An 18,034-nucleotide genomic window follows, 5' to 3' on the forward strand; every position below is an offset into this window, starting at 1 on the left:
TGGTACTTTGAAAAGCATTAGTGTGAAAGTACATTTCCTTTTATGCAAGATGAATTATGTTATGTGTGCGAATGTGCAATGAATTTCTTAAATCAGAAACTTAACACTTTGAGGACTGGCCACTTAGAAGAATTTCGAGCCCAAAAATACCAGATATTAATGCCATTTTTTAAAATTTTACTGGCACATTTGTGTGATGTATCTTAAAGTGTCTCTCACACAAAAAAGACCACTATTATGCATGCAAGTTTAGCTTTTCTTGTAGCTACACTGTGTACGTTAATTTAAACCATTAACTTTTCCTACTTGGGTGTTCACACTACTTTAACAGTGATGTTGTTATTGGCTGACTATGTCACGTGTCCTATGCTCTGAATATCTGCTGTCATTGGTTGATGAGATCACGTGACATGAGCTATGACTGGCTTACAAAAGAGCATTTCAATCTCGATTGCAATGCTTTGGAAACTAATGTTGTGGCATACTATCCACAAGTTCATCAAGGCACTGTTGATCCAGATTGTCCCACTCCTTGATGGCAATTCGGCATAGATCCCTCAGAGTGTTGGTGGGTCACGTCATCCATAAACAGCACTTTTCAATCTATCCCAGGCATGTTCGATAGCGTTCATGTCTGGAGAACATGCTGGCCACTGTAGTTGAGTGACATCGTTATCCTGAAGGAAGTCATTCACAAGCGGCCCTTATGGCACCTTCCATGATAACCAGCAGTGTACGTCGGCCCCACGTAATGCCACAACCCAATGCCACTGTGTCTGTGTCACAATATATACAGGGTGAGTCACCTAACGTTACCGCTGGATATATTTCGTAAACCACATCAAATACTGATGAACCGATTCCACAGACTGAACGTGAGGAGAGGGGCTAGTGTAATTGTTTAATACAAACAATACAAAAATGCACAGAAGTATGTTTTTTAACGCAAACCTACATTTTTTTAAATGGAACCCCGTTAGTTTTTTTAGCACATCTGAACATATAAACAAATACGTAATCAGTGCCTTTTGTTGCATTATAAAATGTTAATTACATCCGGAGATATTGTAACCTGAAGTTGATGCTTGAAACCTCCGACGTTCAGTTGCGTGTTGTAACAAACACGGGCCACGATCGACTAGCAGCATCTGCAGGGACATGTTTACGATGACGACCGTGTTTACGAGTGTGGCTGTAGTGCACTGTTGTGCTTTGGTCTAGCTGTCACAGTGTCCGCATGTAGCGCTTGCTGCTATTGTTATTCTGCATTTGTCTCCGCACGCAGACCAACTGTAGTACACCGTGTTACCAGACGTCTGTGATAGTGTAGTGTTGTAGGTACTGTGACCATGGTGTATTCGAACTCTGAAAAGGCGGAGATGATACTCATCTATGGCAAGTGTCGACGAAATGCAGCTGAAGCCTGCAGGGTGTATGCAGAATGGTACCCGGACAGAGAGCATCCAATGTGCCACACATTGCAAAACATCTACCACCAACTGTACGCAACAGGTATGGTCAAAGCATGCAAACGGGTCCATAACAGGCCCATCACAGGAGAAGCAGGTGCAGTTGGTGTGTTAGCTGCTGTTGCCATGAACCCACACATGAGTACATGGGACATTGCGAGAGCCGGTGGACTGAGTCAAAGTAGTGTCACGCGCATACTGCATCGTCACCGCTTTCACCCGTTTCATGTGTCGCTACATCAGCAATTACATGGTGATTGGCATTAACAGAGAATGAGTTGCAGTTCTACCTGTTTACCGATGATGCGGGTTTCACAAACCACGGGGCAGTGAATCTATGGAACATGCATTACTGGTCCGTGGACAATCCTCGCTGGCTCAGACAGGTAGAGTGACAGCGACCGTGGACTGTAAATGTATGGTGCGGAATCATTGGTGACCACCTCATTGGTCCTCACTTCATTGCAGGGGCCCAAACAGCTGCAACATACATCGTGTTTCTACAGAATGATCTGCCAACGTTGCTCAAAAATGTCCCACTGGAAACGCGTCGACATATGTGGTTTCAGCATGATGGTGCACCTGCACATTTCGCAATTAAAACTAGGCTGACCCTTGACAGGATGTTCGACGGGCGTTTCATAGGACGTGGAGGACACATAAATTGGCCAGCCCGTTCTCCTGATCTTACACCTCTGGACTTCTTTCTGTGGGTTACGTTAAAGGAGAATGTGTTCCGTGATGTGCCTACAACCCCAGAGGATATGAAAAAACGTATTGTGGCAGCCTGCGGCGACATTAGACCAGATGTACTGCAGCGTGTACAACATTCATTACGCCAGAGATTGCAATTGTGTGCAGCAAACGATGGCCACCACATTGAACATCTATTGGCCTGACATGTCGGGACACACTCTATTCCACTCTGTAATTGAAAACGGAAACCACGTGTGTACGTGTACCTCACCCCTCATGGTAATGTACATGTGCGTCAGTGAAAAAGACCAATAAAAAGGTGTTAGCATGTGGACGTAATGTGCTGTTCCAGTCTCTTCTGTACCTAAGGTCCATCACCGTTCCCTTTGGATCCCTACGTAATTCGGTGCTCTCCGATACACACGATCGAACAGCGAAGGAGTGGTACTCAAGCGTCAACTTTAGGTTACAATATCTCTGGATGTAATTAACATTTTACAATGCAACAAATGGCACTGAGTATGTATTTGTTTATATGTTCAGATGTGCTAACAAAACTAACGGGGTTCCATTTAAAAAATGTAGGTTTGCGTTAAAAAACATACTTCTGTGCATTTTTGTATGGTTTGTATTAAACAATTACACTAGCCCCTCTCCTCACGTTCAGTCTGTGGAATCGGTTCGTCAGTATTTGATGTGGTTTACGAAATATATCCAGCGGTAACGTTAGGTGACTCACCCTGTATATATTGTGACACAGACACAGTGGCATTGGGTTGTGGCATTACGTGGGGCCGACGTACGCTGCTGGTTATCATGGAAGGTGCCATAAGGGCCGCTTGTGAATGACTTCCTTCAGGATAACGATGTCACTCAACTACAGTGGCCAGCATGTTCTCCAGACATGAACGCTATCGAACATGCCTGGGATAGATTGAAAAGTGCTGTTTATGGATGACGTGACCCACCAACACTCTGAGGGATCTACGCCGAATTGCCATCAAGGAGTGGGACAATCTGGACCAACAGTGCCTTGATGAACTTGTGGATAGTATGCCACAACGTTAGTTTCCAAAGCATTGCAATCGAGATTGAAATGCTCTTTTGTAAGCCAGTCATAGCTCATGTCACGTGATCTCATCAACCAATGACAGCAGATATTCAGAGCATAGGACACGTGACGTAGTCAGCCAATAACAACATCACTGTTAAAGTAGTGTGAACACCCAAGTAGGAAAAGTTAATGGTTTAAATTAACGTACACAGTGTAGCTACAAGAACAGTATAGACTTTCAAAATAGACTTTCTATACCTACTCTTGTGTTTTTAGAACTTTTATGTGCATATTAAAATTATATAGTGGAGTATGGTGTTAATTCAGATGTTGATTTCAGTTGAAATTATTATTTAATGCTAAATATTTATTAAAACATTTTCATGATATTACGTATTTTCTTACATGTTTTACCATTTTTAATTACTTAAGTATTTACATATTTCGTGTGTTGGTACTGCAAAAAAATTTGTGCTGCAGTCATAACTATCAGCAATGATTGCAGATATCTGATATACAGTGTCACTAATTGACTTTCCCTTCCTGAAATCATATTAAGTCTGTGTGAGCCCTATTAGCTCTATCTAAGTGCAAATAAATCTTTCAACTTAATAAGAGTTTTATGAGGACGTGATCGAAATTTGGGGACTATTTCAGTAGTGTCCCATAAAACTCCCAGTCAGCCTGGACTGAAAGTCGGCACTGAAACTTCCATCATACCAAGAAAATGGGACAGTTTTGCTTGAACCACCTGGTAGACAAGAAAACCTGTTTTCCATTGTCCTCTGAAATTCTAAATCTGCAGTTCAGTAGAATCACAGACAATTATTTCTACAAATACAGTAAATATCTGAACTCCAGAACCCCAGGTTTCATTCTGGATACTGGAAATAATTTCACTGTATTATTCAGCTGCTCATGAAACAATTTCATCCAAGAAAGATGTTCTTCATAAATGTCTCTGCGCGTAATTAGTGCCATCTTTTCCCTCACTGCAAGTGATAATCCCAAAATAAGTCAGTCACTTCTTCCTCCTTCCTAGTATCATCAAGTATATTTTGATGGAATCCTTCATTGTTCCATTTTTTCATGACTATGATTTGGCTCGTCTATATTTCTGTAACTAATAAACATATACAATGAATTTTGTTTTTTGATGAACGGGAAACTCAAAAAGTTTTTTTTTCCTCTCCATATCTTTTCCTAAGTGTCCAATATGCCTCCCTAGAGATGCACAGCATATGTCAATGTGGTATTCAAATTGTTCCCTCACTGCAACGTGAAAATCTTGAGTTACAGCTTCCACAGCTGCTGTTATGTGATGTCTCAGTTCATTCATTGTTGTTGGTAGTGGAGACACGTAAACAGAATCTTTTATAAACCATCACAAGAAAGAATCACATGTAGTCAGGTCTGGTGACCTTGGAGGTCAGTAATGTAAGGCTGAATCATTTGGTCCAGTGCGACCAATCCATCATTCAGTAAACATTTGATTGAAAAGTTCCCACACTTCCAGGTGCCAGTGTGGTGAATCGGGCTCCAACTGTGGGAAAAGAAAGTCCTCAAGCATATCGAGATATGTACTTCATGTAACAGTGTTCTCAGCCCCTTTTCTCATGAAACTGCACAAAACACGTTAAATGTTGGAGAGCCCCTCTCATGTTGTACAACTTCATATGGTTGTTCCGTACCCCATATTCTCACATTATGATGGTTCACCTTTTCATATAAATGGAATTTTGCCTCGTTACTAAACACTAAGCATGTAAGAAAACTGTCATCCTCCATCTTGCCAAGACCGAAATTACAGAACTCCACATGTTGTCACCTTCAGGAAGAGCTTGCAGTAGCTCAATTTTGTATGGTTTCATGTATAAACATCAATGCAACACATGCCAGATGGCTATCAGGACCATTTTGAGCTGTCAAGCTGCACAGCAAATGGATTTCTGTGGACTCCTTGTGAAACTATGGCTGATGTGTTCAATGTCTGTGTCAGACACTCGGGGATGGTCCGGTGATTTGCCTTTACACAAACAACCAGTTTCTTGGAATTGTTCATGCCATTGTCCAATGCTCTGTGCTGTAGGAGGATCCCCAACATACCTATTACGAAAGTCACACTGAACAGTTATTACTGACTCACAATGTGCAAAACGTAGAATACAAGACACTTTCTATTGTCCTGACACCATTTTTACTAGAACTGAAGTGGGCTCACATTGCTGCTACCTACTATCAGGAACCATTGTAAAACTTGAGAGTTTACTCTTTCCAACAGTATATTGTTCATGCACATATCTCAAATAATATGAGAGTTATGATTTTTTTAAAAATCAGATGATTCTTTTTGATACACCCTGTATTTTGATGGTCCTTCATACTGGGTGTAATTCTGACACTATTTGCTGGCCCATATCATCCGATAAATAACTAATGACAAAAGCAGATTTAATTGTCTCATTCCATATGTTTGAGAATACACTACTCAATCTTCATGAAAGCCGCTGAATGGTCATCATTACCCAACTACTTAAGTGATTAGAAGTGACATGTATCAAATAATTGTCAGCTTGCTCTCCAGTGATTGAAGTTGCTAATTCTCTTTAATGATCTTGAATAATTTCATGTACTTTGCAAAAAGCTTCTTCTGTACGTCCTGCAATCAGGAAAGTTCACTCTGGAAATGCTGTTCAGCAAATCTACAGATATTGTCCAACTTCCAGAAAGATACACAATATCTCAGTATGTACAAATAAACTATGTGATCAAAAGTATCCGGACACCCCCAAGAACGTACATTTTTCGTATTAGGTGCATTGCGCTACCACCTACTGCCAGGTACTCCAGGTCAGCGACCTCAGTAGTCATTAGACATCATGAGAGATCAGCATGGCGTGCTCCGCGGAACTCCCGCACTTCGTACATGGTCAGGTGATCCGGGTGTTATTTGTGTTATACATCTGTACGTGAGATTTTCACACTCCTAAACACCCACGGGTTCCTTGTTTCCAATGTGGTACTGAAGTGAAAATGTGAAGGGACACGTACAGCAGAAAAATGTACAAGTCGATCTTGTTGGTTGACTGACAGAGACTGCCGACAGTTGAAGAGGGTCGTAATGTGTAACAGGCAGACACCTATCCAGACCATCACACAGGAATTCCAAACTGCATTAGGATCCACTGTATGTACTATGACAGTTAGGCGGGAGGTGAGAAAATTTGGATTTCATGGTCGAGCATCTGCTCATAAGCCACACATCATACTGGTAAATGCCAAATGACACCTCACTTGGTGTAAGGAGTGTAAACATTGAATGAGTGAACAGTGGAAAAACATTGTGTGGAGTGACAAATCATGGTACACAATGTGGCGATCTGATGGCAGGGTGTGGATATGGCGCATTCCCAGTGAGACTCATCTGCCACGTGTTTAGTGCCAACAGTAAAATTCAGAGGCAGTCGTGTTATAGTGTGGTCATGTTTTTCATGGATGAGGCTTGCACCCCTTGTTGTTTTGCAAGGCACTATCACAGCACAGGCCTACATTGATGTTTTAAGCAACTTCTTGCTTCCCACTGTTTAAGATCAATTCGGGGATGGTGACTGCATCTTTCAACATGATTGAGCACCTGTTCATAAAGCACGGCCTGTGGCAGAGTGGTTACATGACAATAACATCCCTGTAATGGACTGGCATGCACAGACTCCTGACATGAATCCTATAGAACACCTTTGGGATGTTTTGGAATGCCGACTTCACGCCAGGCTCAGCGACCGACATCAATAGCTCTTCTCAGTGCAGCACTCTATGAAGAATGGGCTGTCATTCCCCAAGAAACCTTCCAGCACCTGACTGAGTGAATGCCTGTGAGAGTGGAAGCTGTTGTCAGGGCTAAGGGTGGGCCAATGCCATGTTGAATTCCAACATTACTGATGGAGGGTGCCACAAACTTGTAAGTAAATGGAAATGCCGTGTGGCTAGGGCCTCCTGTTGGGTAGACTGTTCACCTGGTGCAAGTCTTTCGAGCTGATGCTACTTTGGCAACTTGCATGTCGATGGGGATGAAATGATGATGATAAGGACAAAACAACACCCAGTCCCTGAGCGGAGAAAATCTCTGACCCAGTCGGGAATCGAACCTGGGCCATTAGGTATGACATTCCGTCATGCTGACCACTCAGCAACAGGGGCAGACAACTTGTAAGTCATTTTCAGCCAGGTGTCTGGATACTTTTGATCACATAGTGTGTATGTATAGTGGGTTACATAAAATCAAATGGTACTGTGCAACAATTTTTCTCCATTCTGATGTCTAATGATAGCTTAGCCCATTAAAAAAAAACTGTGTACAGTTAACAAATTGCACTCTATACAGAATCTAGTATTAAAAGTGCCCTTAATGCCACAAATGTTGATCTTGTCTCACAACTGAACTGAACAGAGCTGAGCATATGTGCTGTGGCTGTAGGACTGCTGCTGATATTGTTCACGTGCAGGTGACCACAGTATTTGTTCAAGTTTCAGCAAATGCAGTCTCTAGTCATAATTGTCACTCATGTAGTTCAGTTGGTACACATCATAGATTATATATTAAATGCTCTCATACATGTCAAAATAAAGGGAAAAAAACAGTTTATCCACACCACAACATCTGTTGACAATTTGCATATCTGGAACCCTGACACTCTTTCTACAGGTGCTGACAAATGTACATTGTGCAAGAAAAAAGTTCTTTGTCTGTGATACATGAACCAGCTACACTTTTGGCACTCCAGAAAAATAACATACTCATGTCATTAGCTACCACGGAGTAACCCTTATCTTTGGTTATTGAAAGTGAAACCAAATAACTTGCAGGCTTGAAAGATTTCACTCCTTCCATGGTTACCACAGTGCCAGCTCAGTCCTGCCAGAACTCATGGGTACCAACTAGTATAAAACTGCAAATGGCAACTGCCTCAGTGACCTGATCAGTACCTCACCTTTCAGCTCCTGATGACTGGTTACCTCTTGACTTTGTTAGCTCAGATTTGTGTTGTCTTTGAGGGAGATGGGCTTTGGAGAGAGAAAGTTCATATACAATGGAATCACTGAAAAGGACACATTCTAGATGCTGAGATTTTATGTTTCAGATGGGTGGACTTTTGAGAGGATGAGTGCATTTTTTAGTTCATGTGAAGTGGATATCTGGATAAGGTATACAAGTACAGACCACGAAGTAATCATTCGCCATTAGTACTCAATATTTTACCTAATAATAAGTAATATTGATTTGGAAAAACGGTTTTTAAGGAAATTTATTTATGGGCTGGACAGTGTCATACTTTTCCTGAAAAAAGATGATGTTTCCATTCAAAATAGTTATTTTTAATAGGGATGATAGTGCAGTTTAATGATACATTTCAGAGTTTTCCTCTGTAATGACAGGAGGTAACTACTTGGTTTGGTGAAGGTCAGTGTTTAATTTCAGATAATGTCTCATTGTACAGAATGTAATGTCATGGATTAAGGGTGACTAACTTTTTTTTGTATAGTTTTACGCATTGGTTGTGGTATGAGCCGTGTGCAATACAGTAAGGTCCAAGGCTGTTTCTACATTATATTGTTGGGTACAGAAAGTTGTTTTCTTTAATACCTTTGTACAACCTCTAATTACAAGTTGGCCTTCTCTATAAAGATAAGCACTACACAGTTCGGTTTTAGTCAGATACATCAATATGAGACATGAGCACGGTTACAGAATGATGGTAATTAGTGTATGTGATGGGCAGAGGTAAGCTCTGAAGTTCACTTGAAACATGGCTTAGTAATTAGTATTGACTGGGTGAATGCTAAAGTGGTATACAAGGTATAATATTTCAAGAGAATAAGTGATCGTAAACTTGCAAGTAATACTTCAGTAATTCAGTTGTGATTATTATAATTATTAATGCCAGTTTTGCAAGGTCTTAAGAGAGAGAGAGAGAGTGGGGGGGGGGGGGGGGGGGGATATTCACATTTCACTGAAACTTGTCTACAGAATGAAATCAGGAGCCAGTTTAAATATCAAGCCTAGCTTTCTTGTCTAAGGGTTGAGAAAATGGAAAGGAATGACACATGCCTCCTTTCCTCTTCTTTTTTTTCCAAACACAGCAAGTGTCAATATTTGTGGCAAAATTGGTTTGTTTATTACACTCATAATGAGCAAGGACTACATCTATGTATCTGAGAATAGTGTTAACATGAGTGAAAGCTAATTTAGAGAACCCAGTTTCATAATTTACTGCTAAATGTAATTATAATTATGAAGAATTACATGCATGTCATTCACAGGGTGCTGTTAACCAGATGAGTCATGTAATTATTGCTATAGGAGAGCATTTATAGTGGACTCCCAGCTTAATACAACTTCTACAGTGATAGCATATACAGCTGTTAGCAATTAAGTCCAGTTTTTCATTAACTTGAATATTTGCTGTCATTCATTGATTCATCTAGAGAATGTGTATGTATGATAAAGGAGATCATCTAGTCAAAACTTGTTTTTCAGCTTTAACTTGGAGGAATTTTATAATTGGAGCAAAAGACAAGCATTTTCTCCAGTCAAAATGATCCTGATGATTTATGATTATAACACTGATTTAAGATACAATTCATCTATTGTTGTGCTCAGTGGCTGTCACAGGCAATTCTTAATAGCATACAAAGGGCACACAGATATGTATTCTCTACTGTGTATAAACACCTACAAGAACAGAAAGATTTTACAACTCTCCAAATCGAAATCAGCACTAGAAAAATAAACTAAAGACAAGCAACAATCAGACTTTTGGAAGACTGTGTGGTACTTTTACTAATTTATATCAATTCTTTTTTCTTTCCCCTTCTCTTTGTTTTAGTGTGTAGGTTTTTACTTTTTATTTTTATTGGTTTACAGAATGTAACTTTTGAAAAAAAATTATATTCATGTGTGCCTTTGTCAATAAATGAAGCTGAACAAAAAAATGTATTGAAATTGAAAGCACATCGAAGATTTATGGCAGTGACTCCTAAATATACTGTGCACAGTACCTCATTATGAGACACATTTTAATTTTGCTGTGTCATTTTTATAGTGATACATAATATATTGTTACCTATAGATTTTAAATTGTTACATTTTTGTTTTTTTGGTGATTGTTTTTATATCCAACAAAGTATCAAATGTGTTCTCCTTCGGTGCTGTCAGTGTAATAAAATACTGAAGCTACAAAGCATCTCTCAGCAAAAGCCAATACGGCAGGCTGAGGTTGTTGGATCAAAGTATGTGAACAGTGGGCACCACCTCAAAGCCATAGTCAGAGCTCCACCCCAGGCCCGCCAGCAGTGCACATACCTGCAGCAACAATGATGCACTCTGTCAAAAATCATGTAAGAGATGGATTTTTATTATATATAATAGCTCTTGTTTTAGCCAAAAATCTTTGAACTATGGTAACAGACTGACTAATTAAACTAAACATGACTTTTATCCTGGAAATGAAAAGACGAAAATGATATTATATGACAGGAAAACAATTAAAGAGAGTGAACAGCAGTGGAGTTGATCTGAAAAGTATATCAGGCCTACGTCCCAAGAAGTGTAGTCTATAGGTGGCACAGCAAGGTAACTAATGTGTGCCTTTGGAATTGGCAGCCCACCCAATAACTTTAACTGCATTTCAAAATAATGTATTGTTACCAAGATAAAACAGTAAGGTGTTTCACCACTACCATGCTCTTTTGATTTCTTCCACCAACAGTCAAAATTACCACATTCATGTATTCTATCAAAATTTTCCATAGTTTTAGCTACTCATCCAATCCATTGCCATGGTACTGATAAAGTTGTCTACTGTAGTGTTAACTAAGACCCAGAGTATGAATCTTAAGAGCAATGTGTGTAAACTACCACTCCACTGTTTAAGTTAGGCCTATTCTAATATGTGCAAGAGGATAGCATTCTCATATACACAATTTCTTTCATTTGCTGACAGTCTTCTGACAGATGGAACACATCATCAGACACTTCTTGTGAGTTTACTGCTCTTTGAAGAGAAATCAGTTCTTTTTATTAAAAGAGCTTTTCTATTTCAATGAAAGATACAGAAATTATACAAACATATGAATTTATACCAATATTCCATACTTACATCCAAACAGTGGTTGCCATGAGCCAATGCCACAAGTACTCTACTCGGGGAAGAAGGCATTTTTGGATTTTTGTGAACTACTAGTGTTTAGAGACAGAAATAGCCCATTTCAAAGTTTTACACTTAAGCAGGAGTAGGTCTCCATCTTGGCTTCTTAAAAGATTCAGAATAGTTTTGGACATTACAAGCTTTAAGAAGGATACACCCCTAAGTTAATTTTAAATACTTTTTTTGTAACAGTTTAGATAAGCATGATTTCCATGTCATATACATGACTATTGGCTGTTCAGTCATTTTCTCTGACTATGGCTCCAGAATTTACCTTACCAATCAGTAAATGGGTATTTAGTACAGAACTGCATGTGATCCTGAAGTTCTGTAGGCACTTGAGTAGTCCTGATGACTGAGCGTCTGAAGATGACAATAAGTCATGCCTTTTGGACTAAGCCAACTGGCTGAATATCTTGGAACATTTAAAAAACAAATTATATATGCTTCCCTAGCTGTTGAAGAAGCAGCAGTTTTTTCTTCAAAGCAAAATGTTTCTCATTTGCTGCAGTTTTCTTAGTCCCCTAAAAGTACTGCAGCAAATGTATCCAGCAGATTAAACGATACAGCAGTGAAGGAAAAACACTGCTATTTCAACAGCAAGGGAAGCATGTATAATTTGTTTTTTAAATGTTGTCAGGTATGTAGATGGTTGGCTTTGTCCAAAAGGTGTGATATTTTGGCAAACTAACTAGTTGCCATCTTCAGACAACAGGTCATTAGGACTGCCTGAAGGTGACAAAAAATCAGTTTGTGTCATTTGGATGACATCACCTAGCTGACTAGCCAAGAACATTTAAAATAATCATATGCTCAGAACACCTGAAATGACACGTTTCATTATGTTGTGTACTGGGGTATGAGGGAGTCTCGGGAAATGAATAAGAAACCAAGAATTCCTGCTAGGAACTCAACGTGACAAATGAGACATTCCCTTGTCAGCTGTCATCCCGCTGCTGACTCAGAGGGCCATATAGCTGAGGGAGGAGGAGGAGGGGCTCACACTCAACCATCTGGCTGTAGCAACTCACTGTATGCCACATTTTGTAACTGATGCATTTTATATTGTGTGTATTTTAATAAGAGGGTGGGGGGCAAAACTATATTGACATTTGCCCATGCAGATGATGACAAGATGGATGTGATAACACTATTGAAATTTTCATGTAGTGTGTTGCAGATTGCCTAGTTCATTGATCAGCCATGCACACTTACCTTCTATACTATTTTAGATCATTCCAAAGGATTTATCCTTTTATCATAAGATTCAGAACTGTCTATCAACATGAATTTGGTGTCCCTAAGTGTGTGTGTGTGTGTGTGTGTGTGTGTGTGTGTGTGTGTGTGTGTGTGTATGGGAGAGGGGGGGAGGGGCAATATGAATTCACACCCTCTCGAGTTCTTTTTGTCTTTTCATATTTTAATTCTTGTTGTATTTTACTGTTTTTATACTTTTAACCCTCTCATCTCTTAAAAAGATTTTAGTTAGGCCACCATTACAGTTGTGCATCTACAGCTAGTCTGCACCTTATTCTTTCTTTTGTCCCAAAAGAAGTTGTATGTATTTGTTGCTAAGTGTGGGAATTGCTTGAACACTATATTGGTTGCATATAATGCTTTTGGTGAAGAACGGTGTCAGCAGTCTTTCAACTGCTGTATTTCGACATAAATTCATGTTGAGAATTGTGTTGGTAACCTAGTGGCTTTCCACCAACTTCACCTGTGTGCAATCACCTTAATACGTCAAACTGATGTGAAGTATCCTTTTTGGCAATATTTGTAATGGTGTACTCAGTCTTGTAATAAGACTGTGACCTATTTAGTGGTCACTCTCTGAACAAGTATGTTCCTAAAACTGTGTAGATTACAAGGAATATTGCTGAGTTAAACATTTGGAATAAACATACTTCTGATATGTGAGTTGTAACTTGACTGCTACAAGAAGTATCATGCTGTGTCTTACCTATCTTAGTTCCATGCCTGTGTGGTTTGATGTTGCTCCCCACACTAATAATCTATCCCATAGAGTTTCTTTTCTCTCTCTCTCTCTCTCTCTCTCTCTCTCTCTCTCTCTCTCTCTCTCTCTCTCCCTCCTCCCCCTCCCCCTCTCTACATCTGTATCTGTGTGATTAATGTACCCAACATCTGTATGAACTGGTTACTGCAGTCAAGCCTTAATATTCTCTACAATTACAGTTATTATCCTCACCCCCAACACATGAACTTCCTTCCATTAGCAAATTAACTATTTCTTAATGCCTCAGAATTTGTCCAGTCAATCTAACTAATCTTTTAGTCAGGTTATGCCATAAAGCTCTTTTCTCCTAAGTTTGACTCAGTACCTATTCATTAGTTATTCAACTTATCCATCTAATTGTTAGTATTCTTCTGTGACACCACATTTCAAAAGCCTCTGTTCTCATCTTAAATAAACTGCTTATCATCCACACAGACTTTCAAAAAATGATACATTCTAAGCAAATACTTTCAGAAAAGATTTCATAAGACTTAAATTTATACTCAATGTTAACAAATTTTCCTTTTTAGAAAAGCTCAGCTGCTATTTCAAGTTTACACTTTCTATCCTTTCTACATTTGCAGTTATCAGTGACTTTGCTGCCCAAAGGGCAAAACTCGTCAATTACTTTCAGCTATAATTTTCAAAACTATTTCTCCTATCATTATTTGATTTAATTTGACTACAATCCATTACCCTTGTTTTATTTTGATATATCTTCATCTTGCCATCTCTGACAGAATTGCAATGTCATTACCAACAGTTAAAATTCTTATTTCTTCTAGCTTAACTTTAATTCCAGCCACTAACATTTCCAGGCACTAAGGCCAGTCTGCAATGAGCAGCAGCCACTAATATTTCCAGGCACTAAGGCCAGTCTGCAGTGAGCAGCAATTGCTGCCTGTGAGAATGTGAAGCCATGTAGTAGAGATAGGATCAGCATATCGAGACTGTACTAAAGGGAAGGGGAGTGCAGGAAAAAGAAGGGTGGGGAGGGAGACGAGAAGCGGAGGAGGAGATGGGACTGTGCAGATGCACTGAGGGGATAGCAGGTGTGTGTGAGACTGGAGTGGGAGCAGGAAGAGGGTAGAGTCAGGTGGGGACAGGGATTAGCAAAGTTTGAGGCCAGGGCAGTTATAAGAACGAAGGGTATGTTATAGGAAGGGTTCTTATCTATGCAGTTCAGAATAGCTGGTGTTGGTGGGAAGAATCCAAACAGCACAGCCTGTGAAGCAGTTGTTGAGCTCAAGCACATCATGCTGAGCAGCATACTTGGCAAATTTCTTGATGCAGTAATTTACCAACAGCCGTATGTATTTTATGAACTTGGCAAATGGTTGGTCCGCCCGTCTCTTGGTCACACATTAGCTATGGCCGTTAATGTGGACAGAGAACTTGTTAGTGGTCATGCCCACATAGAATGTTGGACAGTGTTTTGTAGAAGGTACCTGTGGCAGCATTGGAGTAAGTCATAGTGGGAGGATGTACGGGTCAGGTCTCAAGGTTAGGTCTTTTACAGGGATATGAGCCATGGGGCAAGGGGTTTGGAACAGGGGTGGAATAGGGACAGACAAGGATATTTCATAGGTTAAGTGGGTGATAGAATACCACTGAGGGAGGAGTGTGGAGAATATTTCTCATTTCAGGGTACGACTGCATATAGATGAAACCCTGATGGAGAACATGATTCATTTGCTCCAGTCCTGGTTGGTACTGAGTCACAAGGGAGAACTCCTTTCTGACCAGTTTACATCAACAGCTATACTCTTCAAGCCATCTTCTTATGGTGTGTGGTCGAGGGCACTTGCTACTGTCACTCCCCCACCTCTTTCCAGTTCCAGGTGAGAATGGTTTGTGAGAAGAACGTTCTTAGTAAGCCTCTATGTGAGCCAGAATCTCTCTAATTTTATGTTCATGGTCATTTCGTGAGATATACGTATGAGGAAGCAACATATTGTTTGACCCTTCTAGGAATACACACTCTTGGAAAATTAACAGTAAAGCACACCATGCGCAGAATGCCTCTCTTTGCATCACCTGCCTCTGGATCTCTGTGAAGCTTTCATGATTACTAAATAAACCTGTAACAGAACTTGCTTCTCTTCTTTGGCTCTTTTCTATTTCATATATCAATTCTACCTGGTACAGATCCCAGATTAATGAGCAGTATCAAAGTATTGGTCAAACAAGGGTTTTGTAAGTTGCTTTCTTTGTGAGTGGGATATGCTTCCTGAGGACTCTTCCAATGAATCTGTCTGGCTTCTGCCTTACTGTGATAAATTTTATGTGGTCATTCCACTTTAAATTGTTTCACATGCATATCCTTAGATGTTTTATGGATGTGACTGCTTCCAGTGATTGTTCTGCAATCATGTAATCATACAGTAGTGGGTCTTTCTGCCTGTTTATGTTCAGTATGTTACATTTGTTTATGTTGAGGGTAAATTACCAGTCCCTGCACCAAGTGTCAATCATCTGTGGGACTTTTCAGGCACTGTGACTTCTCTGTAGGCAACAGCCTTGTGGAACTATTGACATTATTCATTTGGTTGTTTATATCTGTTATGAGTGGTAATGGTCCTATAACACTCCCTTTGGGTATGCCCGGAGATATTTTTATGTCCACAAGTTTAGCTCCGTTGAGAGTGTCATGCTGTGTTCCATTTGCTAGAACTCTTCAATCCAAACACACAGCTGGTTTGATATTCCATACACTCGTATTTTGTTCATTAGGCAGTAGGGTGAAACTGTGTCAAATGTCTTCTGAAGTCAAGAAACTCAGCATCAACTGGACACCAGCATCTAATGCTTTCTGGCTCTCATGGACAAACTGAGCAAGCTAGGTTTCACGTGATCACTGTTATTGAAGCCCATGTTATTTCCTACAGAGCAGATTTTAGATCTCCAGTAATGTTGTAATACATAATTACAAAACACGTTCCAAAATTTTAAAGCAGGCTAATGTCAGAGATATAGTCCTAAAGTTTTGCATGTCTTTTCTATGACCCTTCTTGAAAATGGGAATGACCTGCTATGGTATGTGAGGGATGGTAGGTAACTAAAGAGATAAGGTGCAGGAGATCTGTTTCTGAACAAGGTAGTGAGGATAATTTTGGTCTGTGAAAGGAAGGGTAACTTTTGTCCATGAAAGCCTCTGTGAGAACCTCAACATATATGATGAGGGATTACTCATTACTGCATCATGAGTAATTAGGCTTTATGGAAGAGACTTCTTGGTGAGAAATAGTTGTCAGCCATCAAAATGAATGTATTGTTGGTGGTTGGTAGGTCTGATGTGGATCTGAAAGCTGGAGGCTTACCTCCAGCAAGGTGGCTTGCTGGACTGAGAAGGACCAGGCGAAATGAATGGAGGAGACAGTGTTGAGCTTCTGGAGGAATGTGGATATGGTGTCCTCATTGTTAGTCCAAATCATGAAGGTGTCATCATTGAACTTGAGACGGGTGAGGGTTTTGGGATTATGGGTGGTTAGGAAGCATTGCTCCAGATGGCCCATGAAGAGTTTGGCATAGGATGTTGCCATGCAGGTGCCCATGAATGTACCATGGTGTTTGTTTTTAGGTGATGCATTCAAAGGAGATGTAGTTGTGGGTGAGGGGATAGCCAGTCACAGTGATCATGAATGATATTGTCCCTACTATTGTCCCCTCCTCTGCCATCCACCCATCCTATGCAGCATCCTTGTTCATACCTGTTCCACCCCTGCTCCCACCCCATGCCCGGTGGCTCACATCTCTGTAAAAGATGTAGCCACAAGACCTGACCCATACATTCTCCCACAATCACCTACTCCAGTCCTGTCACAAGCATCTCATAACCCATGAAAGGCAGAGCCACCTGTGAATGCAGCTATGTGATCTACCAACTTTGCTGCAACCACTGTTCAGCACTCTGTGTGGGCATGACCACTGACAAGCTGTCTGTCTTCATGAATGGCCACTGCCAAACTGTAACCAAGAGACAGCAGGATCATCCAGTTGCTGAGCATGTCATGCATCGTGGTGTACTTGACTTCACTAGTCCCTGTTCCACCTTGCCTCTATCCCCTTACTGCTCCCACTCCAGCCTTACCCACACCTGCTATCCACCCAGCACATCTGCATAGTCGTTTTCCCTTCTCTGCTTCTCTCCTCTCCAGTTTTCCTCCATACCAGAGACACCTGATACTAACAGCTCACCACACTACCCCATCATATCCCTGCACACTCGCACAGGCAGCACTACAGCATCTCCCTCCCCCCTCCATCAATACCCTAATATCCCTCGCCCTCAAAGCCCCATTTGTCTTCTGCCCCTCTGCTACCCCTCAGCCAAGATTGCTGCTCACCACTTTCATGCTTTAGTGCCCAGAAACAACAGTGGCCATATATGTGTGAGTTGTGCATGTATGAATGTGTGTGTGTGTATATTTTTCTATGTCTGAAGGAGGACTTTACTGATGGTGTACGATATCTAACAGTCTTCTTTCAGTGTGTGGGTCTGCCACTCAATGCCTTCTTTATGTGGTGGTAATCTATCAATTTTATATTGTTGTCATTCTAGCCTAGACTTTCTGTTATCCTCTAAGGTAAATCA

General features: G+C 40.5%; 1 protein-coding gene across 1 annotated transcript in view; it reads right to left on the bottom strand.

The window, feature by feature from the left end:
• Positions 1 to 10,219: 10,219 nt before the first annotated feature.
• The window catches only part of LOC126457178 (uncharacterized), a 175,628-nt gene continuing 167,813 nt past the window's right edge, over positions 10,220 to 18,034 (bottom strand). Inside the window, exon 9 of the mRNA XM_050093262.1 lies at positions 10,220 to 10,579. Coding sequence (XP_049949219.1) covers positions 10,465 to 10,579 — 115 coding nt within the window. The 3' untranslated portion in view covers positions 10,220 to 10,464. The remainder of the gene's footprint in view (positions 10,580 to 18,034) is intronic.

Source organism: Schistocerca serialis, chromosome 2 (assembly GCF_023864345.2).
Source record: "Schistocerca serialis cubense isolate TAMUIC-IGC-003099 chromosome 2, iqSchSeri2.2, whole genome shotgun sequence".
Classification (NCBI taxonomy): domain Eukaryota; kingdom Metazoa; phylum Arthropoda; class Insecta; order Orthoptera; family Acrididae; genus Schistocerca; species Schistocerca serialis.